The 26,174-nt window shown below is 39.3% G+C and overlaps 2 protein-coding genes across 2 annotated transcripts; one reads left to right on the forward strand and one right to left on the reverse strand.

Moving 5' to 3' along the window:
• Nucleotides 1-7,729: 7,729 nt before the first annotated feature.
• On the reverse strand, nucleotides 7,730-10,882 carry cbln2b (cerebellin 2b precursor). The gene is made up of 4 exons (XM_059326999.1): nucleotides 10,556-10,882; nucleotides 9,617-10,159; nucleotides 8,879-8,998; nucleotides 7,730-8,787 (listed from the first exon to the last, which is right to left on the reverse strand). Exons 2-4 carry the CDS (start codon nucleotides 9,902-9,904, stop codon nucleotides 8,590-8,592), a joined length of 606 nt encoding a protein of 201 aa, XP_059182982.1. The 5' UTR covers nucleotides 9,905-10,159; nucleotides 10,556-10,882; the 3' UTR covers nucleotides 7,730-8,589.
• A 4,453-nt stretch (nucleotides 10,883-15,335) lies between these two features.
• On the forward strand, nucleotides 15,336-25,831 carry fbxo15 (F-box protein 15). Its single transcript, XM_059327088.1, has 9 exons — nucleotides 15,336-15,710; nucleotides 17,647-17,751; nucleotides 19,087-19,326; nucleotides 21,386-21,589; nucleotides 21,685-21,814; nucleotides 21,924-22,006; nucleotides 23,673-23,818; nucleotides 24,688-24,812; nucleotides 25,475-25,831. Exons 1-9 carry the CDS (start codon nucleotides 15,610-15,612, stop codon nucleotides 25,739-25,741), a joined length of 1,401 nt encoding a protein of 466 aa, XP_059183071.1. The 5' UTR covers nucleotides 15,336-15,609; the 3' UTR covers nucleotides 25,742-25,831.
• Nucleotides 25,832-26,174: the final 343 nt, after the last annotated feature.

Raw genomic sequence — 26,174 nt, forward strand, 5'->3', positions numbered from 1 at the left:
ATTTTAATGAGTTCCAGGACACAATCACACTTCCAGGTTGCCACATCTGCAATGTTAAAATCCCTAATGTTTTATAACTTATTGTGTAAAATGCCACATGTAGTTGTGACTGTCAGTGTGTCCAAAAACAATTCTCCAGCAGCAGTTCGAGGTGGTGTATGCGTCACTATTAAAAGGCAGCATCATCCAGGAGTCCAGGACAACAGCTTATTAAATAGAGAAATAATGATGCTTGAGGTTGTCCACATGCTAAGATGCTCTGTGTAGGAGGACATCTTGTTTCAGCTCCATTCCTGGTCAAAGTCTACTATATGTTCAGTACAGGTGTGTTAAAGTGAATGATGACAGGCCATGTGGAAGGACTTTTGAGCAGCACCTGTATTTCATCGCTAGCTGACTATCTTGTTAGCTGCTGAACAATAATTCTGCAAGACAGTGCAGCCTGCTTGTTTTTTCCCCCCACATAACAATGCTCAAACAGCAAAACGGTGTTCAAACTTTGTGCAGTTAGGTCATCCCTGGTGACAAAACAATCTAAAGCTGACATCTTTCTTCATAAAAACTTTATATTCTAGCCTCTGTTTGATTTACACTACATATGATATATTTGCTATTGAGGATGAGGGTGTAATTCATTCTAGTGATGTGAATGCAATGCTTAATTTCTTCCTCCTTCTCCAAGCATTCTCTAATTTATTGTTAGATATTAATGCAGCAATTGGTAAATGATCATCAAATAAAATAGATTTTTTAATTGGAAGAAATAAAACTGCACTGCTTTGTTATCATCATAAATAAGCAGTGATTAAAACTGTTTTTTCAACAAGTATTTTAATTCAAATTTATTTTCATATCACACTATAATGATTGTGGAAAAGGCAGATTATTGACTGTATAAAAGAAGTAGACATAGCCTCAGGATCTGAAAAGTGAAGCAAATACAGAAGTGACTTTAAACTGCATTTTTATTAATGACCAGCAGGGGGCGACTCCACTGGGTGCAAAAATAGGTTAGATTGTATAGCTGGTCTGTTCTGCATATCTGTAAATAAACACCTGCTTTTGGTTACAGACAAATGCATACAACATACTTATTCTAAGCAAGTTTTAGTGAAAACACAGAGTATGCATACTGTAATACAGTCCTTTTCTTTTCTTTTCTTTTCTTTTCTTTTCTTTGTATGACAATGAATATCTAGCACATACTGTGTACAGATTTTAGCCTATGGGTTTTGTACATGTTGGGCAAACTTTAAACATATTTTATGCCAAATATATTGTTCTGTGTTCTTTTTGATAGACTGACCTAAATCTGGCTTGTGATAAACACCTCCAGTGTCATGGGAATAAGAAATTAGCATACATTAATGCCATCTTCTTTTGTTTAACTATGTGATGCAAAGTTTTCAGTTCACCTTGTTCTCATGTAGGAATGTGACACAAATAACCAACTATCTAAAAAATTGTTTTTACTGGTGAATCCAGTTCTGTAGATACTTATAACTACACCTTTTGTCATATTAAAAGGTTTGACTTTCGTGTTGGTCATAGTGTGCAATCTAGAGAGCTGGTCTATCTATAAAGCAATACAGAGTTGTAAGTAAACAGCTCTTGTCTCTGTTAGTGTGAAACAACGGGGCAGAATAACAAGTTACATGTAGTTGTAGGTACTCCACATGACATCACAGAGCTGTGGTAAATGCAATCTATTAAAAAAACCTGATTCAATTCCATTATCATTTCTAGACTGGCAAAATGGTGAAATGTGTATTTTCCTACCCGTTTTATACTATCTTTTGTAAAATACATTTGCAAAAAGCACATTCTTTTTACTGTCATTATAAAGATCTGTGCATATAAGGGGAAAAAATAGGCACTTACATGTGACACCTGGTCTGTGGTCTCTCTGGTCCCATCTGCTCAGAAAACATCGTGTGGATGAAATACCTCAAATATTGAGTTATGTATTGGTTTCCATTAGCAATATAACATGTACTGGTTTCTTGGCTGTGGCTGGTGATAGTCTATTTCCAGTAACGGTGGCAAAGAATGTAACCTTATTAAACCCAGTGTTATATCCCCTTCCAAATGATCTATAAAATCACCATACCCAGAATCCACACCTACACCTGTAAAAATACTCTTATTGCAGCTGTGGTGAATGTGTGTGCGCGCATGTTTGTCACACAAGTGTGTATATTTCCCCGCGTGTGTCCCTGATCCAAAGGATCAACAACTCAGTGTGTGTTTTGTCATCTACCTCGGCTAGTTGTGCTGAGGCACAGTTTTTCCCATTCTAATGAATGTAGTTAAACTGGTTATAGATGCCGGGGTCCGGGATGCTTTCTCTCAGGCTTGCTGTGCCTGAATCTAATGTGTAGACAGATGATGTATTGGAACCATCACATCAAGGAGTTCTTCATATGAGCCTGGGTTGCCTGGCTCCGTATTGCTTACTGTCTGTGTGTGGCAGGGAGGGGGGGTTGCTGCTGAGGGGTGGGCTTGGACGAGGTTGTATTTTCTTTGGGGAATTGCGTGTTTCAGCAGTATGGATATTGCAGGCTGTGGCAGAAGGAATAAACAGACTTTCTCTGTCTTTTTCCTCTCCCCCCCGCTTTTCTTCAGGGATGGGCCTGTTCACAGAGGCGGTTCTGTGACTGATGTTTGTCTGTGTTATGCGTCTATTTATTTGTTTGGCAAACAAATGCATTATTAACAAGCCACTGCCACATGTTATCCTCTCAGTGTATTCTCCGTTTGCATCAGTGTCTTTCTATTCAAGTGCAAATTAGCTAGGTCACAGCACTACGTCAACTGTAATACCAAAGTAAGGTGGAATCTGACTCAAAGGATGTATTATTACCTATGTAATGCAATCTGATAAAGATAGTCTTGTAATTAAGAATAAAAATATTACGTGCTAAAGTGTCTGGCAGAAGAGGGCACAAGTGGTTTTATGTCCCATGCAGGCTATGTCTCCATGCTTTGCCGACAAAATGCCACCATAACCATGGCCCGTGAAATTAGCAGGGCTCATTTGGAAGGAGGCCTATGGAATAAAAAAAGGTTTTAAAGATGATATAAAGAGGTCTGGACCATTAAAAGTGGCGATAAATCCTGACATTCAGTATGCATTTCCTTTTAACTCGAAGCCACATTAGATATTAGATTGAGCGGGCCCCTAAGCGTCATTTCAGACCCAAAAGGGAACCGCCTGTAGGTTTGCCTGGGAACAGCTTGAATAAAAATAATGCTGTGAAAGGCTTCTTCACACACACAATCACACTTAAGGCAATTTCAGCCATAACAGGGACAAGGGCTGGGAGAAAATGAGTCTATGGCAAAAGACACCTTTTCTGAGGCTTTTTTCCCCCCCTCATGCATACCAATGTATTTAGCTCATCTGCAATCAAAAGGAAAGGTTGAAAACCTTGTTAGGGTCTCTCTCCTTTGGCAGTGTGTGTCTTGAGGAAGATACAAAGCACGTCCAGGCAGTGAAAAGAAGAAAGAGGTATAGAAATTGAGGAAATATCCAAACACAAATCATCAAACTTGGTTTCATTAGTCGAACAGACCAGCCAGCAAAATGCACAGAATGGCTTGGTAATTGTTGCTTCTCTGATAGGAAGCGAGTTAAAGCAAAGTGCTCAACTCTTCTGCTCTTAAACTACAGGTTGGGGATTTCAAGATGGATCAAGAAACTATTTCTTAAAGGTCTCGCAGTGTGCCAGCAGTATCAACATGTTTTCTTGACCTCAGGTCTCTGAATGAAAAAGTAAATGTTGGGTCTGACGGAGCCAACTTCTCGCTGCTATAGAAAAGAAACGTCTGTAGTTGAGGTCAAGTTTATCCTCCGTGTGTGTTTTCAACAGAATCTGTGAAGATTGAACTCTTCAAACAAGTGGGGAGATGTTTCAAGGTGAAAGCACCAATTTATTTATGCTACCTACATAATGGAAAAATAGAATAAAAAATGCAGTTTTAAATTTTTGATTTCTTTCTTTTTTTTAAATAATGTGGTTTATCCTATTTTGTGCTTGATCCGAGACTTCATGTGATGTATAAAATGTGATTTAACATGAAAATCCAAATTATCAGTTTGCAAAGCAACTGGCTTGTGCCACAAATTGTGCATTATGTAAGGGTGGATCAAGAAAAGACATGTTTTCACATGGGTTTGTGCAACAAGATGCAAGATTATGAATAACTATTTGGGGGGAAACAGTACAAATGAAACCTTGCTCTTGCTTGATGCTGAAATAAAAGGCTCTCATTATCAAATAAATGAATTGCGGCGGTGTTTTGATGCACGGAGGGAGAGAAGGGTGGCATTTATCTTGTTTGCACAAATGATAAATTCATTTTTCTTAATGTGTTAAAAAAACAGAGAAAAGATGACACTTTACCTGCCAACTATCATCCTTGTTAAAACTGAACAAATCACCCACTGAAGATATGCAAAGGCAATGTAATTAAATGTTTAGAGACCACAAGAGGAGCTGAAATGAATGTCAAAGCTGCCTTGATCTTCAGAGGACAGCTTTCAAATCAACACCAACAAGAAATTTCTTATTGCTAAAATGGTTTTAATGTTTGTTTTTTTCTGCAGCGGATTGAAGATATGTTTAGATGTTTCCAAATATGAGCCACTTTGTTTGAGGCTGAATGAGGCGGAATTACACTCACTGTGATGTGTGTGTGTGTGTGTGCGTGTGTCTACATAATGGCTCTAAGTGTAAATGCGTGCTTGAGCCTGCGTGGGTGTTTACACACTAAAACAACCCCATTAATGAATAACTGACATTCTTCTATGAGAGTCTGGAACCAAAGATGACATGCATCTGATGAGTCTATTACATAATTTAGTTCTCAATGCATAGAGCGGTGCTGCACCCTCCTGCTGTTAGGGCCCCACGGTGCAGCCGGCCTCTGATCTTTACTGCATGTGCTGTGTCCTAGAGCCACACAAATTAAAGGACCGGTCCTGTCACGAGGACAATATCTTTAAAGAGACCACGGAGGACCAAATAATAATGCTCTGAAAAGCAACAAAAGGCCAAATGAGTTCAAGGCTCTTTAACAACGTCTCCAAGTTTTGTGATTATCTGCATGTGGCCTACAAAGCACAGTAAAACGCCATCTGTGCTGCCATAAAAAATGGCCCCATATTTGAAGACTGATTTTACTTTTGGGTGGATAAATTTTATACTCCAGCTAGCTGAAAACGTGGGCGACTCTATATTTACAGCTACAAAGAAAAAATAGCAGTTAGGCTTAATAAACTGGAAGAATTATGGTGTGTTTTATACAACATTTTCTATGCAATGTGCCTCACAAAAAGTATTTCTAGAGAAAACATAAAGATCGCAACATTATTCCCATCTATGGAAGGTATATTTTTCCAAATGTAGCTTTAATTGATAGTAGGCAATAACCAAAGTGTTTTTGTTTCCATTTCTCTTTCGCTGTGTGCATCAAATACCTGTTTGATGGCTATCTTAATCACCTAAGGAGAACATTTGGAAACAGACTTTTCAATTCCAGCACGGGCACAATTAGCACTTTATAGGCCAATTCAACACACTCTCCAAATCAGTCTGATTTGTTGGCACTTTCTGCTGCTTTGTGCAGTCCTAATGCTGGCATCAGCAGGGCTATCAGCAGGTCTTCCTCTTTGTTCTCAGCTGTTGTGTTTCTGTTGCACACAAGATGAAGGTATATACGTTAAAAGAAAAAAAAAAAGAAAAGAGAAAAGCAACGAACCAGAAAAAGCAAGCAGGCAATTCAAGATTCCAGATGCTCACATGTATATCAAATCTTTATGTTTTCCTGGCTCAGCAGCTGTTGGATTCCATTCACACGGACAAACAATCACATCTATGTTTTCTTGTGTTCGTGCTTGACACAGTGCTATGGTTGCATGTGTTTCAACAAGCTGAGGATTAGCATAAAGTGTTGCAATAAGGCTCTTAACTCTTCTGGCAGATTTTCTTCATTACTCATAAACTAAGTATTCTGCCAATGTCATGCTGGCTTTGTTTTAAATACAAATGTCCTCCACAGACTGACTTCCTGTTGGGATTTCCTGATGTTCGACCAATCAGAGGGTTAAGAATCTTGTTAATTTAAAAAAAGACTAAAAAAAACATTTTTTTAAAGCTTTACAATCTAATTGTTTAGCTGTTTGATTGAGAAAAGAAAACACATTGTTGTTGAACTAATCTTCAAGATTTCTGCAGTGTATCCTCTTTGGTCTCAAAGTAATTAAGATGTTTTGTATTCACCAGTGACTATTCTTTAGTTTCCTTCTTTCCAAATCTCCTCCTACAGATATTTCAATAAGGAAACCAAAGCCCAGCTTCCATACAGGTCGCCTCCACAGCACTAAAAAAGGTCAAATGCTTATCTGAATTTTCCAATCTGAGCTTAAGCAACATGGCTTGACCTTTGACACATACAGAGAGAATTATATACAACTTAACTGCAACTTCCATCATGGTTTAAAACACTTTCTGACACTGACTTGCTGCAGTGCTTTTACTTTTTCTCACTCCACGCGCGCCAAACTTCTCTGCGACTGGTACAGTTTTAACAGGGGAAATTAATAAAGGATAAAGGTTTTCACTCATCACCATGCATCATTAAAACCAGCAAATGTCCCTAATAGTTATTCAATTTTATTTTTACATTTGGCGAATGTTTCCCATAGAATGTTCTTTTAGACTTCTAATTATAATAATCTTCTGCAACTTGTGTTAGGATATTAAAATAAGGCAGTTAAATATGTTTTTTGTTGGCAAATTGTTCAGCTGCCTGATGAATTGTCTGATTCCCGGATAGTATTTTTGTTTTTATCAAATCATTCATTAAAGGATTCTGGCACACGTTAATTCTTTGCTTTGATTCAGATTCATTCAGAGGTGGCCTTGAATTTAGTTAGATGGGAGTGGGCGGAGGGAGGGAGGAGGAGGGTGTGTGTGTGTGTCTGTGTGTGTCTGTCTGTGTGTGTGTGTGTGTGTGTGTGTGTGTGTGTGTGTGTGTGTGTGTGTGTGTGTGTGTGTCGGTGTAAGTGAAGGTGTGTGTCTGTGTGTCTGTGTGTGTAGGTGTGACTGTGTGTGGGCGAAATCCTCCAAAAACATTGATTTTTAGACAAGATGGCATCCAATTCTGTGATTTTAAAAAGCTAAATTTCCCCTAGGGTGGGCAGTGTTTTCGCTTATTAAACTACACTTAAGATCATTTTTGCCTCGTGTTGTTATACCACCTTCAAACATATGTGATTCCCCATCCAAACGCATGTTTTTTTTTAAATTTGGGGTTGGTTTAAGCCTTTGGGAAAAGGTGTTTTTGTGTTGTTTCTATCCGTCATGCGCTGCGTAAAGACGAACCAGTGCATTGTGCTGGAACTTGATATGCCGTATATCCGTTCCAGCATTGTTATTGTTGAAAATATTTGCAACCTGACTCGTTTTTCTTGTGGAAAAAAGTAGTTAGATTTATTTCTTCACGTGTAACAAGTGCTGCTGCGAGACTTTGTGAATGAGGAGTCCAGCAGTGTGTTTCAGCACCTTGGACAGCGACTAAAGCGAGTTGCTCTGTTTCCTCCTGAGGCCTTTAGTTTGGTCTACTGCAACTTATAAAACTCTCACTAATCTAATACAGATCCCTTCTTCACCATGTTTCCTTTAAATGCAAAGTCATGTGAATAAAAAGTGATAAATGCGCTTAGCCTATACAATACAATATCTTTTATTAAGCGGGACATATAGGGATTCTTCTATTATTTCCACAATGTACATTTGGTGAGCAACGTCACTGAACATTAAATCAGTCAAAGCTACGCAGATTCCGAAATGTAGAACACACAATAATGTGAATATGTACTTTATAAATTATATAATTATTCTTTAATAAAAGGGCTCTAAGTCGTCTCCGGTGGCTGAAATATGTCGCCTTTTTTCTCTTTTTAATAAACTCGTCGGCGGCCTACATTTGGCTTATTTTCAATATGTTCAGCATCCAAACGCAACACCATTGACAGCACAAAACATAAAGTAAAAACTTCCATTCGTGCAAAAAAATGCCTTGGGCGTGAAAGCACTTCTTCTCTGGTTGTCCATAATTCCATATACTTCACTTGGACGGAAACCATATATTCTTTAAGGCTATACAAACATAAAATAGAGCATAACACACTCGGCCTGTCCAGGATGTCAGTTCTTCCACTCATCGTCTTCTCCCTTGTCCATTTTTTTGCCAAGGTACACCCGTTTGTCTGTCGGCAAAAGTTTGTTTTCCAAGCAAGAAAAAAATCCACATTCCCGACAAGCACACTGGCCGATCAATACGTTTAATCATCCAGATTGCGTAAAAGTTGACTGATGGATTTGAATATATGAAACTCCAAGGAAACGTTCATATTTGACTAGATAGTGGACGAGTGTAGGTATACAGATATTCGTCGGCTTCCTTGGCTGACAGTTATTTAAGTTGAAAATAAATGGCGTGTTTTTTTTTCTTTTTTCTTTTTTTCTTTTTGTTCCTCAACCTAAGCAGAGTCCCGTGCGACGTGGAGCATCGCAGGTTAGATTATAGAGGAAAGACTAGAAAGCCTGAGAAGGTGGAGTATTTCCATCCGCCCATTAAGGTGCCCCGTTCCAGCTTCAGAGAGATGCGGTCCTCCCGTTCAACCATCAGCAGTACTCCGTTACTGGCCGCCTCTCTCGTTACGTCCTGGTCACCGGCGAATGCTGATATAACCGGATAATCATTCTGCATCAGGTTCACCTGCAGGAGAGGGGAGAGTTAAGTCTCATGCTCAGCTCTCTTTGTGCTCTGAATCTATTAAATGCACACCAACTGTTTCATAATTGCTCACCTGTATGGTTTGTCTGTTGTAAACCTTCACCACGTGAAAGCTGAAACTATAAATCCCCCTCCTTGGAGCCTGGAAAACACTTGCTTTCAGATCGAAATGGTTGCCGATGTTCACTAAAACCTGTGACCAAGAAGGGCGCAAAAAGAGACTTTATTTTTCCATCTGCACGCTTCATTTAACATAACAGCTGCTTTTGTGGTAACATATTACTTGTCTTTGCCACGCATAGTGAGTACAGAGGGGCGTATCAGTGATACTCAGGTTCTGCTGTGCCAAATGTGTTAGTCGCAGTTTCGCATGGTTCCCAAATGTGTTGCGTATAACAGGCCGCTGTCCAAAGACCTCAGCCGTGACAAGTTAGTGAAACATCCGAGCAAATGCAGCACAATGCTCGTGTCAAGTCGGCCGAGGCCTAAGACGCATATGTGATCAATGATCCTGCATGGATGACTCGTTCTGGCAGCGCATCTCAGAATTACGCACAGGATTAAATGAACTATTTTCAAGAGAAAACAGCATTGGGCTCAGATCACACAGAGCGTGAGCAGTGGTGGGAAATCGATAAAACATGACCTTAAACAAGTTCTGCTCGCCCACGGCAAATACATGACATGTATGTTGTAGAGAGAGAGAGAGAGAAAAGAGGGAATGGTAATGGAGCTAAGATATTGGCCCATTTCTGATTAATATTCGACTTTTGCAAGAGTGTGTTAGTGATGAATTCAGTGAACATCTGACCTGGTCAAAGTAGATGGTCATAGACGTGTTGCTCATCTCTGACGGCTCATGGTTGGTTCCACGCACGGCGGAAAAAGCCACCTTTGCCCCAGCGGAGCGGACGGATATGCCAAGTGATGAGGTGACCGCTCCGTCCGAAGAAGGGTTCGAGTCGCACACCACAAGACACTTCCCTTCCAGCACGATGGGCTCCGTGTCGTTCTGGCCGAGGCAGAAAGCCACGCCGCATCCCAAGAGGAGGACCAGTGCCAGTACGGCACAGGGTCCCGGGCAGCGCGCGGGCACCATGGTCGGATCGCTGATCCCGTGCACACTGATACAACCCGGCAGCCCCTTGGAGGTTTGTTAGTACTCGATCACCTGGTCCAGACTTACTCCCTTCTCTTCCCCTCTCTCTCTCTTCCTCTATCTGTGATGCTCCCTCACTCTCTCAAACACCATCTGACACACAGACGCACTCAGACTCTCTGGCTGTGACTCCCCTCCCTCCTGTGCGTCTTAGTTGATTTTGGAAGAGTAGTCAGACAAGTGTTGTTGTAAATCCTGATGATTTAAAAGACAAAATGAGAATATTCACATCAGACAATAGTAGGGAAATAATTGCATACAGTTTGGTCATTAAACATAGGTAAATTCTGTGTGCGTAAATTGACTATTGCGCGTAAAAATGAAAGACAGTCGCTGTCAGTACATTCCTAAATCTAAAGATTGCATTGTTTATCTAATACACATTCTCTTTTCGTCTGCTTTTGATCAAATCAACTATTTGTGCTACTGCGTATTGTTTTCCATAACTGTGCGCCACAACACTTTCTAACAAATTATAATAACCATAGAAAATAATGTTAGCTATCTTTTCCTCTTATTCTAGCTGACAATTCTGGTAAAATAAGTACTTTGCAGGCAATTTCTGTGGAGAAAAGGTAAATCACGACCTACCTGTGCAATCCATCCCGCTGGTATGCTCTCTGTCTCTCGCAGACTGTGAACTGAGCGCTCAGATCGCTGGAGCTAAAAAAGCAAGAGTCTCTGGGCTCCCTTTCGAGGGACAACTCACGCCCATTCTTTGTGTGTAGCCACTGCAACAAGACTCCTCAGAAGTATCCCGCAATTAAGAGCACATGCGTGGACTAATAGGTTTGTTTACATATTAATCAGTTCAATGTTGCGAGCTGCAGGGGCCCCTTGGGACAGCAGAGATCACCAGCTCTCAATGCCTGTCATTTATATGCTGTGGGTTTCTCATGTCTCTCCCTGATTAATCCGAAATGAAGGCGGTTGCAGTGGATAACCTTGCTGTTGCATGGTACATTCAGCATGCATGTATATGTTGCTAATTTGAGACTTAAGCAAGCGTTTTCATGAGTCCAATAAAGATACTTGTGCGCCATCCAGTGGCGGATTTAACTTCTGCAGAGTGCCGATCAGAGAAATCAAATCATGTCAGTGATTAAAATAACAGACGTGTGTGTGTGGCTGCCATGTTTTGTTGCTTGGTGTGCACTGGCATACCACCATGGATGGAGGATAGAACCACCAGCCTGGCCTTCAGCAACAAAATGTCATTCAAAGAGACACATACCAACCAGGAAGAGACACAAATTGACCACAAAGAAATGTAAAAATGGCTCCAAAACAACCACAAACAGCTACAGAAAGACACAAAAACACGATATAGAGATCAGAACAACTACAAAGTTATGCAAAATAGCTGCATAGAGACTCACAAGGACTATGAAACGGAGCACAAAGAGACACAAAACAACTTCAAAAGTGAGGCAAAACAAACATAGACAGAAAATAAACTACAAAAAGACAATTCCAAAATGATGCAAAGCAACCATAAAGAAATGCAAAACCAGAGAGATGAGTAATGGCTACAGAGACACAAAACCACTATAAAGAGACACAAAATGACGATATAAAGATCAAAACGACTACAAAGTGATGCAAAAGAGCTGCAAAGAGACTCAGGACTATGAAACGGGGCAAAACAACCAGAAATACACACAAAACAACTACAAAAAGGAACTATACAAACAAAGACAGAAAAAAAATACAAAAGATAATTTCAAAATGATGCAAAGCAATCACAAAGAGATGCAGAACCAGAGAGATGAGCAATGACTACTGAGACATAAAAAGACCACAAAGACATGTAATACCACTGGAGATGACTAATGACTAAAAAGACAAAATGACTACAACAGACACAAAGTGACTACAGTGTGACACAAAACAACATACAAAGACACCCAAAACCACAAAAACATTACTCACATGCGTAGACTCAAATCAACAGCAAAAAGAGGCTAATTAAATATAAAGTCTGTGTTGCTCCTATGTAGGAGAGGTGGTGGGACCTATTGCATGTCTGTGACCAGAGGCTCATTGTGTCATTATCCGCCCATGCATACCAGTGAATAATTTCACATGCACATCACATTTAACAAACACCCCGTAACCAAGTTGAAAGCGGGTGACTCTTCAGAAAATGCCCACTTCACAGAGAATGTCCTGAGCCTCTCTGTACCACCCTTGGCCTTTCTTTTCAATTCCTGACATGTCATCATCCTTTGAAGAGCCGTGTAGAGAGTCCCTATCAGTGCTCCACACCTCTGAAGAGCCTGAGAGCGGGCTTCATAAGTGGTGAACCCTCACGTTAGACCTTTAATGAGCTGTCATTTTCCTACGTAAAGATATGCTAACTGGTTACATTATGCATGGCACTCACACCTGCAAGAGAAGTATAGACTGTCTTCAACTTCATTAGCTTGAGTAAATAGTGGGAGGAAAAGTCTAAGTTTCATTCAACAGAAGTCATCAAAGCTGTATTTTGAATGCATGCGAGCAAACAGATAGGCGGGGAGGACTAAACCAAATCTTTTACTTAAAGATACCGAATGTCTAAATGAATAAGCATTGAAACGATTTTATACAAATACAGAATATGAGGTTTCCATAAATGCAGCATTTTTATTTAGCGATCCACGACTTGCAGTACACAGAAAACACACTATTTTAATCATGGTGATTCCCCCCCTCTTTCTCAGCCCCATTTGACAAACATTGCACTGTCAGAGCTGACTGACAAACCATGCGGAAGAGTGACATCAGGTATCCAAGAGCCACAACTGACCCGAGGCCTTCAGAAGGACACATAGCTACAGAAAACATCAAATGTCAAGTACGGGGGGACATGCAAAGGAAAGGGATGTGGCCTACATGGCGTAGCCGTACCAGGGGCTGCCGTTGCCCTAAAAGGGACTTCACTTCCATCAGGCAAGCTGATCGGCTAGACTGACAACAGTGTTATGGTTATTTTCCCTGACAGCTAGCAGAGCCTACTGGCTTCCAGGAACGGGGAGGTCGATTATGTGATGGGTCTTAAAGCGAACCATCTGTTTTTGCACGGAAAAAGACTTCAGTGTGGTTTATTTTTGTCTTTTTCTGTACAGGTCACAGTATTTATATTAGTATAATTCCTCACATGGCTTTAAATTGGTTTTGCATAAGATTAGTCATCTCACTGTCGCAACAAAACCTTCACATACGACTAAAGAACTTGTCCTATACGGAATATTTACAATTACAAATATTCTGCATAAAGCATCATAAAATCACATTGCATGGAGTGCACCCTGCATGCTCACACCACCATATGCTACATGAAGTGTATAATATCCATTTTATAACAAATATCTGTCCATCCATCTGTTTGCCTGTCCATCTGTTTATGTGCAGCTATAAATGAATCTGTATCTTCATGTCTGAAATGAGGTCAGGCTCTCAAACAAGTTCATTTGAGAGCTCTCTCTCTCTCTCTCCCTCTCTTCCTCTCCCTCTGAGTGAATTTTGTTACGTCTCTTGTCTTACATCAGTAAGATGTGACCTCTATCTTAGCATGTGTGAGGAGACAAATAACATCAATCTTGCCTGTTACTCCCCTGCTACTGCCGAGCTAACACCCTGATGAGGAGTTATTTTGCCAACCCAGAGAAAGGTTACAGCAGACTGTACTGTGCCTGCTAGAGCTTAAAGTAACTGGTATTACTTTGTGTGTGTGTGTGTATTTCTCTGTGTATGTGTGAAATCAAATTTGTAGTGAACAAAATCGGGTTCAACTGTGGACAAGAAGAAGGTTTCCTTAAGATAAACCGTCATATTTTAGGGGTTAGAATTGAATTAGTGTTTAGTCTACAGGCAATCAAAATGTGTGTGTACATATATTTACCTATATCAACAATCTATTTTAATATGATTTGAAACTGATATATTTGATTATTTTTAAACTTGTATATGAACAAAACTTTAATCTCTTTTGCGGAATATTTCAGATTTGTTACACTGTGTTGCAACAGCATGAATATGACATTGTTTAAGTCACTTTCAATATTAATATTTTTATGTTTTTAATTACCGGTATGTGATGGACATCTGACACCTAAGATATCTTTAAACATTTGACAATTACTACTTGAGGGCTACCAAAAAAGTATAATTATTAATTTTTTATGTGATAGGGACAATACAAACAAATACTGTATTTTTTTATTGTTATATTGTTAGTATTAATATTAAGGTGATGATATGAATTCTCCTCTAATGCATTTGTATATTCCTAATAAGTAGGTTACACATTGTGCTGTGTTGCATGCATGTGTGGTTTCGTCATTATAATATGCACCTAAATGTAAGTTCAGTTTAACCTAGCTGTAGTTAAAGGTTAAAGATCCATTGGGTTAACCCCCAGCATGATAAAACTGTTGTATAATGTCTTCTATGGCTCTGGAGGAATTTTGTTAAGTCTAAGAAACATCATCAGACTTTACTCAACTTCAGTTTTGAGCCTTCAGATTAAAAACACAAAGCCTGCATTCAAACTGGGGGTGAGGAGGTTTAAAGGTGTCGGTGTTTACAAGCGTAATGAAGGACAATCAAGCTGCATCAAGGAAAATGTAGGCTCCACTGCTTCAGGAGATTGATGCAGAGTAGAAACTAAAACTCGAGGTATCTTGGCTTCTCCTGATTCGATTTGGACCAATTTGTTTTTAATCTGTCTCTTGTGAGTCTCCACTTTATTTTTCTCAACAACTTCAAACCACAGCAGCCCTGCAGAAATCAGACCTTTTTTATTGGATGAAAATCAAGGAAATCCATGACCAACATTATTTGAATTAAATAATATTGAAATTGATTTAAAAAACACACTACACACATACTGTACGTTAATCTATCTCTAGGATTGGTTCACCGGAGGTCGAGCATCATCATGGTACATCGATAAGAATGTAGGAGGGACAACTGATGTTTCTCTTTGAGACATTTATTGTCACTATGCACACATTTAGAGCAATAGGAGATGGTGAGGCTTGACGGTTATGGGTTTTTTTATCACGCACAACCATAGGTTTGTATCTGAATCACAGGGACAGAGGGCCCTCACATGCTGCTTCGTGTTGCTGCCAGCCAGAACAAAGGAAATTGGCGGTACATATAGAGTAGAGCATTGATTAGGAGTGAGTGAAGTCAGGTGAGAATGGGTGGATCCATGCCATGAAAGTAGGTGGAGGGTTACTGAATAGTATGGCTCTATTCTACAACTGTACAGTTAATGGTTTGAATTAATAATATGCCAGCTTTTATTTTGAAGGCAAGTAAAGCAACTTCCAACCGGAAGTTTGTTTCTACACGTGGAAAGAACTTGACCGGACGTCACCATGGCTACCAGACGCGGACAGTTCAGAAACGTAACGTTAGCACAGTTTTTCTTTGATATGGCTACAAAAAGGGAAAGCAGACGCTATTTATTCAGCTAATCATTGGAGTTTGCATATTGGCTGTTGTCTATTTTGTATCCTGAGGTTGACTCCGCGGCCTGTATGCAAAAACGCTGTTAAACAAACGTGGCTCTTGACGCTACCTGGCCTCAACTTCCTAGCAAATATAAATTATCAGTATCTGACTCACAGGGGTCAAGACCAGTGAAACAAATGGCGGCACCGAAAGCAGTTACTTCCAGAGTGCGGGCAGTGAGGACGTCCAAAAGGGCTGACAAATCATCTCCAGCGTCCACTGTGAACTTTATGGAAAGGTAATCTATCAGAACATGCTCATATTTTCAGCTGCGTGACAGTCAACACTTCAGCCTGGTAGTGTTCAGAAACTGTAGCAAGTCAAGGCTTTATTGCCCTGTAAGTAATAGGATTTATAGAGCGTGTTTGTAGCAAAACACAATAAAAGCACAGCAAAAAGATCAATACCGGTGAAAGACACTTCACTTTAATCAAATTAAACGATCTGAATCTTTTCCCACTGAATGTAGACCAGGGATGGGCAACTTAAATGCTGGAGGGGGCCACAATTTTTCATCGACACTACTACAGGGCCACATATAGGGCCATGCACTTAACCAGATATGATGAAACTGCAGTTTTAATATATTTACAGTGGAGTAACTTAACATATGTCATGCTCAAATGCATGTATAACAGTATACATAGGAATAAAAAAGGTTTGAAGCAAATCAAAAATAACCACATACTGTGATTTTTTTTTACTGCAAGAAAAGCAGACCAACATTAATTGCAAGAAGTATTTTTTTTTTTAAGATTTTATGATCAAATACATGTAGTTGTGCTAGCAAGTCAGCATAATTGCTTACATTACTTAAACTGTATCTTTCTCAGGAAACTCTTATTTGTCAAACAAGGGTGTAATGCAATTAAGCAGATTAATGTATATGTTTTGGAAGGCTATTGTTCTACCATGTGCACTGGAACTATGCATATAATTTGAAACCATGTCTAAAAACCTGAATTTGAGCTATTTAAGGTCTCCTTTTTAAAAATAAAGGTGACATTTTGCTGGACTATGCAGTTTAGATTTGAGCTGCAGCATTAGTTTTATAGTCAATTAGTGAAAAAAATGTCACAGGTTTCCTAATCCAGAGGTGAAATGTTCAGATTGCTTGTTCTGTCCAACCAGCACAACCAAGAGATATCTTATTTTCTATGGCATGAGGTTAGGGATAAATCCTTACATTTGGAAAGCTGAAACCAGATAATGTTTAATATTTTCTCCTTATAATTGAGTGAAACTATAAGTAAATTCTTGAAATTGTTGCTGATTAATTTCCTGTTGTTCCCTTTGTCAATTGATGTGGATATTATGAAGCCTTGTAGACAGGATAAAAGTCTTTCCGAGCAATTTTGTGTCCCTAAGATGAGTGAACACATAGATGGCCTGGGTCAGAACTTTGACACTTCACTTCAAGTCTAAAATTAAGTGAAGACTAAAGCTACAATATCGTGTAGGCTCAGACTTTTGTTGCACATCATCAACTTTACTAGCTGCCCTTATCCTTATCGCACTTCGTACTAGAAATGCCAAAAATGATTCAAACCAACTCTCTGTATATGTTGACAGCTCAACATGTCAATGAGAGGTTAATTACTTGGATTATTTAGAATTTTGAAGCTTGAATAGACACCATGTATGATTTATTCATTTTGTGTCTAATTTCTGAAGCTGTTTGTTGTTTGACATGCAGTAATGTCAGTAATTGACTAGGCAGGTGTGAACATGAATATATTACTTACTCAAGAGGTTGCATTGGAAGGCTTTTGTATCATTAACCAGGACAGGGGTAACCACACTGACCTGATCAATAATTCTCAATAACAAATATGGAGAACATCTTTTCACATCCTTTTTTTGCCAGCTTTTTTTAATTACTCCAACTTGAGATTTGAGATTCGATCTCCCTCACAATTTAATTCATCAGTACCTGCTGCTTGAGAAGGGTGTAATGTTGCGTTTGTTTTATACCAAATCTACTAAATGAGAACACCGACATGGGTCATTTCTTTCTGTTGCCAGAAGTGTATGATAAGATTGCCAAGTAGCCTGTCGAGAGCGCATTTGTCTCATACTCTGTTGCCTCTAAAGAACTGCATGATGAACAACAGGTGGCAAGAAAACACTGGTGTCACTTCCTTGTAGTGATGTCTAATTACCTTTTTCCGTAGACTGCCATCTGAGATCCTGATTAAGATTCTGTCATACCTGGATGCCTCTGCTCTTTTCAGCCTCAGCCACGTCAACAAGCTCTTCTATCAGCTTGCCAATGATAAGTAAGAATCAGCCAAGTCTTGTGAATGCAACACACAAAGTACATGTACTACATGAGTGTGGAATCAATCCACTTTAACCAACAATTAAAACCCCAAAGACATTCAGTTAACTCTCATGTATGACTACAAAAACATGACTTAAATGATGAATTAGTTCTAATTGTAGTTGATTATTAATCCTTTCAGCTCTGATGACATAATCTAAATCTGTTTCAAATATTGTATACAAACAAGTTTCCCTTGACTGTAGTGTTGTGTAGTGTTTTTGAAGTCTAGTTTGCAGGTAATAAGTTAAAAAATACTTTCAACCGACAGCATCGCCAGATTAGTCCACTTCTTTGATTTAAAGTTTTTAAGATTCAATCTAGGCAGACATGACTTGATTAGAACATTTTGCAACATGGCAGCTCTTGTTGATCCATAATAACCTTTCAACATGTTGTAATTCAAGTGGTCTAAATGAAAACTAGATTTCTGCACCTCCTCTTGGCCCCATTTTCAGGCTTTAGAAAATCTTGCCTGTGACATGAGACTTTCGCCAATCACAGGTCATGCAGGGAGAGAGCGTTCTTATTGGCTGTTCTACAAATGCAGATGCATGTGCACATCCCTTCAGATGAAGCGGACCTGCAGAAAAAGTTGCTACTCCAGCTACAACCAACTACTCTGCAAAGCAACCCTATAACTGAGGCTCATGGCTGTGGCTAATTCAGGTCCACAAGTTTGCAAAGTAATTCCTGATGTTTTTGGTTTTCCACAAGTGCCTACCCCAGCTTTATATACTACATTTTAGGTTGGTGTCCCACATGAATTGCCCTGTCAGAAAATGAGACATCTAGACTTGTAAGGAAGTTTTCATGTCCGCCTCAAAAATAAAATCTGGACATCTCATAAGGAGGAGTGGAATTACAGTAGGTATTAGTGACACCTGAAGTTTATCACATTTTGGTCATCATCAGAGGTAAAAGTGATTGTCTAAAACTGGCATGAGTAATGATACATATCACCGGAACTTATGTCGAAGGATCTACTCTGTGTTCTGACAGGTTGTAATTTGTGCAGTCTTCACAAACAAAATAATTCACCCCGATGGAAAACAGTGTAATGTACACTGAAAGTAGTGCTAAAAGACAGACTGAGTGTTAGAAAACTTCCACTTTTCTGATGCTCTGTGGTTGTTAAACATACATGTATGCAAAAAGTCGTCATCAAATGGCAGGCGTGTAACAAATTAGCAGAACAGACATATTAAATATAATTTTATAATTTGTCTGTTAACCTTTTTTGAGTCATTGTCACTCAGAAACCTCTCACCTTTCTGTACCATCAATACAGTGCTCTGTGGAACAAGATATACATGGCAAAATTTGGCAAGAATAAAAAGCGGAAACCTAAGTGCCAGGACGAGCTGCTGCTAAAGATGGCCACAGTGGAAGTGAAGGACCAGGCTGCGGGCTACTGGAAGTGGCTGCACTTCAAGACTGTAGCCGCATGTGACATGAACAAGTGGAAAAGACATCTAGGACTCATCAGCTGTCACACCGGGCTTCCCAGCCAAACGGAGCGGGTCCTCAGGTACTGTAACAGACGCAGAGAGGCAAAAACTGCTTTTGAAAGCCACTTGGATGAAGAACCTGAGGTGTTAAATGTACCTGGCACTTGATTTAAGTTACCAGACACTTAAGTAGCCTGGAAAGTGTTTTTTGTTTGTCAAGCTAATTGAGTGTTTTCCATGTATTTTCAAGTATTTAAACCCCTTAGCTACTGAGGTGGGAAAAAGGTGTCATTATTTCTATAGGAATCTTTCTGTCAGTTTACAGTTTGCTGCTTTCCTGTATCTCATCTAAAAGGGGCTGTGTTGATCATACATTATACACCGTGCTGAAATCTTCCACCTCTTTGGTATGTCTGGCTGTTTTACAATCGGAAGCAGCTCTGCGAGGTATCATGGGAACCCCTGCCCTGTTTGTGGTTAGCAAATAGTAAAAGTTTGGCGATCCACCCGCACTGTCGAGAAAAGTTCAAGGGTAGAAACTAGAGGACAGTTCAAGCCGCTGGCTATCAAAGACAAAGCGTGGCTTGTTTTTCATATCGCACTTAATGACACTTTCTTATTAAAGGTGAGAAAAGAGGTCTCTGTCTGAGCGAGATGTCTGCTCAGGGGGATGCCAGCACGCAGGGGAAAGCTCCCTCATCGCCTCCACCGCGGTTTCTGCTGTGTTTTTATAACCTCTGATTAGAGCCTGTGCAGCACTCAATTTTGAGTTCTGTGGCAGTCGCTGTGGTACAGAGGGGAAGTAGAAATAATTGTGTTCCTTGCAGAGGCTGTCTGAATTGTTGAAATAAATTACTTAGCCCCCCAACTCCTCATCCACAACACACACACACACCCACACATTCATCCACGCACACCTTCCCCTTCCTCCCTCCTCCCACCAACTCAGACAATTCCCTGTGGGGGGTTTGTCTGTTAGAGACACTGAGGAGCATGCGATTTACCTTGGTAATAATCATTTCACAAGACATCACACACACAGACAATGCAGAGCAAAATCCCCTGGGTCATCCGGGGCCTCCTGGGCTGCTCCAGTTTTTAGCTTTGTTCCTACACTTAATTGATATTGGATGGTGCCTCAGCGAGACACCGGCTGCATCACAGTAGGGGCAGCCCTGAATCACAGTTTAGACAGAATTGGATCAAGAGATTTATCACAACAGCTGCGGTTTCATTTCATTCGTTGCATATCATTTCATTAACAAGAACAGCTTAACTGGAGTCACGCTACTCCTCACTGTTGTCAAAAGAAACGTTATAGCCATTAAACTCAGTTTGCCTGATTTAAAGAGCAAGAGTCAACATCGCCCAATTACAACCCTTATTTCAAAAGACTTGGGCACTGACGTTAATGAAAGTGTGGTCCTGTGTTTATCCTGTTCTTCATATATTCAATTGAAAACTGTAAAAATACAATCTATTTAATGTTCAAAGTGATCAACTTTATTGTTTATTACACATATACACTGTAATTGAAGCTCTCAACATGTTCCAAAACAGTTGGTACAGGAGCAACAAAAGACTGAGAAAGTTGTGTTGTGTTCACTTGTTTTGAGTATTCCACAGGTAAACAGGTAAATTGTTAACTGATAGTATCATGATTGGGCATGAAAGGGGCAGCTTCAAAAGGCTAATTTTGTTCACAAGCAAGGATAAGGTTCAACACTCGAATAATCAAACAGTTTAAGAATAACTAATCATAAGATTCAGAGAATCCAGAAACATCTCTTGTAACGGACAAGGCCTAAAATCAACTAACATGATTATGTAAGGACATTGGGAAAACCCTGGTCAGTAAACACAGATTGATGAACATTAAATATATTTTCTTTGTACAATTTTCATTTGATTATACAGCTTTTTCTACCATGTCCCAACTTTCTTGGAATTGCTGTTGTATTTTCGATGTGTTAACTTCGAACAAATGTTTCAAGATTGATTTTTGTATGTGGCTATTAAGTAATTAAGTGAGTTATTTGAGGTTTCTCCCACTGTATACTGTACATGCTTTCATTGCCAAATATCTGTCATATCTTTTATGGCTAGAGTGTAATCCTGTATTGTGTTATCTTATTCTAGAAACTTGCACATCACCTGGGAGCTGACAGTCTCTGATAAGTCGAGGCGTGAGAGCACATATGAGCCAAGCTGGTCCCAGTTCTGTGAGACTTCTGTGACTCTGTGCTGGAGTGGAGGAGGCTGCATGCCCAACTACCAGCAGATTTCCACCCTTCAACTCCACGGTGTCAGGAGGATAGCCCTCAACTGCCCCAGCCTGAAGAAGTAAGACAGCATCTCTACTCTTTTCTCTTTCTCTATGTCTCTGTTTCCTCTTTTCTCTCAGTGAAACTTACTGTTGTTGCTGCTTGATCTGTCAGACCTGGCTGGAGGTCCCTCATGGCGACGGTAGAGGTGCAGGCTCTAACTGAAAGCGCGCAGGTCGTTGGCCAGGACACACTGGTTGTACTGAAGCGGCTGCAGCCTGGTGTCATCATCGGCATCTGGAGGGTAATTATTTCGCAGGCAGCTTTGGCATTTTTAATTATTATTCATTAGTTTTTAGTAGCTGTAAACTGACTGAATTTACAAGGAATTTCATTGATTGCTCTCTTTGCAGGACCAGTGTTCTGTTGCCTTTGTCATGTTCACCCTCCACTTCCACAGGCTGCTGGAAAGAAGCATTCAGGGATCTTCTCTTTGGTAGGCCGCACTTGAACCGGCACCTTTTTTTATTCACATACTTACACAGCGTGCAGTGTGTCACCATCAGTTAATTTGATGCTCCTGAGGTGGCCCATCTGTGATGCGGAGCAGGCTGAGATATGAAGTGTGAGCAACACTGGCACCTGTATGGCACTATGACAGCTGATAATGTGACTGAACTACCTTTTTATATATAGAAAATTCTTCTTGTCATGTCTCGGGGACACTGACATCTAGTTTTTTTTCATCATTTGCTATGAGGACACAACACAGTGTTATGGTGTTAATTGCAAGCAGTTAAATCCACTCATTTAGCAGAGCTTACAACAGAGAGAGGGTAATTAATTGGATAAAATGCTTCAGTTTGAATTAAATCATCGAATGATTAAAAGCCAATGGACTACATCACTGGTTGCCAAAACGGTGTTCAGGACCACTCAAAGAACCCCAGAAAAAAATGACGGGTTAACCCCTTACCGTTCTGCTGCCTTTGTGGTGGGAACAGTGGTGTGGGGTGTGGGGACGTGATGCTCAGGGGTACATAAAAGGTCAACAGAAGTTGCAACATAGAAGTGGTGAACATCATATGAACCTGAAGATTGATTTGAGATTCAGCTCAAACACTGTGTGTCAAGTTGTTCTAGTCATAAATCATGAATAAAAAATATATTATTTAACAAAAAGTTAAATGAAAATACATTGTAAAATTAAGGGCTTAGAACATTCTGATGGAAGTATATGATGGCCATTTCCATGCTCAATTATGCTCATTTCTTGTGTGGATGCCATTTGTTGAACAGATCTGTTACTAAATTTAACCAAAAAAATAGTCAAAATTCTCACCAAATACCACATTAAGGCACCAAGACCTTGAAGAACACAATAGAAAAGTCTATGCTTTGATTTTTCTACTTGACAAAACACACACCAACACCCACTAACTTTTGTCTTAGTGGAAAAAATGACAGTCTGCATTCATTCTTGGAACAAATTACTTTTGCAGTAGTCACAGTATTTATTCAACTCTGATCAGCAGTGATGGAAAACATGACACCTGGGGCGACGCAGTCATTTTTTCCCTCTTTTCCAGTGTGATGCTATGACTCTTTGTCAAGTCAGCCACAAATTCTGTCCAACCAGAACTAGAACAAAATGAGTCAGTACCGAGTTTGAAGAGACTGAATAAGTAACAGACATAAAGTAACCACTGTAATACTTCACTGGTCTCATGCTCTTTATTCTCCTGTGTATTTTATGGGGTCATGAGTCTTAAATGTTAGGAAACACTGGTCCAAGCATATTCACAATTTATTTTCTGTGTATCTGAAAATATAAGTAATCCAAGTTATGTGATATTTAGTGCCGGAGTGGCTGTGTAGTCTTGAAAGTGCATCACTGATCATCCCAGAAGAGGGACAAGTATCTGCAGGACCTCATGGCACTTTTGAAACGGCTCCACTTATTGTTAGTCTAGGACTTCAGCATAGTGTGAACATAGCTCCCTCTCCTGGTTTCATGTGAGAACACAATGTTTCAGCACATCATGATTACAGTCCACTGAACAGAAGTAATAAACCTCAGAAATGTCTTCTTAATGAAATACCTTTTTCTTAATGTTCTCTTCTCTCACTTTTCATTTACCTTTTTTTTTTTCTTCCTCCAGCCCCGACGTGGAGCCATTGATCAAACCCCCCTCTGATGACATAGACCCTGAATATGGTCTCCATGGTTACCAACTACACATTGTTCTTCACAGCACTGTATGCGAAATCATGTCCGGAAGCTTCTCACAGCTCTTCTGCCGGAGAAGTAATTCATTTATACTCATATTCACTAAGTCACACTATCTATTGTGGGTCTTTTTAATTCCAGTCTTTGTAATTAGTGTAGGGATATTTCACGTGTACGGGAACTTTTTAAAAATCTTATTTTTTTTTTTTTCCCCGTACTATATATTTAGCATTCTAATGCCTTCGTAGCCTTAAGTCCAACACATAAAAACTCAGACCATCAGGATAGTGAACTCCATGTCGTCGGCCTTGTCTAAAACATTGTCCTCTGTGAATCCTTCGCACCGACCTGCAAATTTGCATATTTGCACTTCAGCATGTACCGTACAAGGTTTTATTGTTTAGTTTGCCTTATAACTCTGACGTAGGTGCCCTTTACATGTTAATATATAGATACAGTATACAAATTGCACAACCAACCTACAACCCAGGCTAATATACACTTAAGTGTTTATTATTACTTATTTTATTTATCTTAAAATCTTTATTATTCTAAATCATTTCAACAATCTAATAAAAATGTTTATTATTTTTCTTATTGCTTTTTATTTAAAATATTATTTATTGCACACTTGATTTCTTATCACGGTCTGAAGACCCTGCTTTTGGCATTTTTTAAAATGTTTTCTTAAATTATAAATTAATTCAATTAACTTTGTATGTTCACTAAAAAAATATTTGTATTTGAAGATGTTTATATTGCTCATAGATTGAAATTCAGGTAACAGCCCAATGTTTTTAATGATCTCATATGATTACCATGTTTTTATGCAGAATTACTTTCTTACGTTGATGCTTTTATCTTTAACTAATCAAGTGACCCAGCACTAAAATGCTACTTATTATAGTATAAAGACCTGCTTGATGTGTGTTGTTGTCTTTAACCAGCTCAGATCTGTGATGGCCTGATCCAGCTGACTGCCATTAACAGGACAATCTTGTCTCAGCACACACCCTTGTCAGGTAGAATCACCCTTCCCTGGAGGTGTGAGGCCCTGCAGGGCACAGTAGAGGTACGTACACTACAACATGTGCTGCTACTTGCACACTGTTTTCACTCTATAGTAAGCCCAAGACATTTTAAGTACGTCGCTGAAGTGCTTATAAAGGAAACAGAGACCACATGCTAGTTATATTGTGATATTCACAGTCGTATCAAAAAGTTTGGTAACGCTTTATATTAAGGTCCTTGTAATAACCATTAATTAACAAGTAATAAGGCCCTTGTAAGTCCTTACAAGATGCTTATTAACATTATTGTGTGTTTATAAGCTTATATAAGTGTTAATAATGGCATTACAAACACCCATGACCCACCCATTATGTCTTTGCTATGCCTTTATTAATCTTATTTTGTTTGCTTGTTGATATTAAAATATACTTTATTGCTCATCTATTATAAGTTAACTATAAGTTAACTATGCTTTTTGCAACTACCGGATCTAAAGCGAGAACAATGCCTTATTACTTGTTAATTAATGGTTATTAAGGACCTTATTATAAAGCATTACCAAAAGTTAATTTAAGAGTCACTCTAACTTCTCTCCAAACCAAGAAGAATACAGTTGTTATCTCATGTTTTGTCATAAATCATGAAGAAAATCTTTCAAGACAACAATTGCAATCCACACAAAAAAGAGGTCATGACATTTTTTATTCATCAACTTTTTACCAGAATTGCTGCATCATGAGTCTGACCTTACTGGACGAGTTCAAGAAACCTTTCTGGTGTGTCAGCTCTCCTGTTTCCATGGAGCTGGAGAAGACGTCCATCTCCTATGACTATGACGGTGAGCACTTCCTGATCCACTACCAGGACTCAGATGGGCAGATGAAGATGAAACTTGTATGGATGAAGGACCAGAAGCAGTTTGTCCTCATCGGTTTAGTTGTTTATGTGACTGTGGCTAAAGTCAACAAGCATTTTAGTCGAGATTACTGAACCTGCAGTATTATAAGGTTTCTTATCATTACACTTGGATACTATGACTTTGCTTGAAATTTTTTTTATTAAACATATATCTGTATATGATAGGCTGATACAGTGATATAACATTATATTAGCACATCTGGAACATCAACAGAAGAGTATGCCACCAGAACAATTTAATACTTTTAGGGGTTAATAAAAATAACAAGTCTAATTGATACGATTATATCAATATCTTGTACAGAAAATGTTGCGATTCAGGAAACTATTTGCTACAGTGATCTATACTTTTATTTCATTGTTTTGTTTTTAAATACTGAATAAATTAATCTATTTTTAAATGGATTTATGAAATGCTTTGAAGTTTGAGAAAGAGAGATGGGCACAAATGCAACGAAATGTATCTTGTTACAAGTTAAATACAAAGAAAATACAAAAAACAACA

Source organism: Centropristis striata, chromosome 23 (genome assembly GCF_030273125.1).
Source record: "Centropristis striata isolate RG_2023a ecotype Rhode Island chromosome 23, C.striata_1.0, whole genome shotgun sequence".
Taxonomy (NCBI): Eukaryota; Metazoa; Chordata; class Actinopteri; order Perciformes; family Serranidae; genus Centropristis; species Centropristis striata.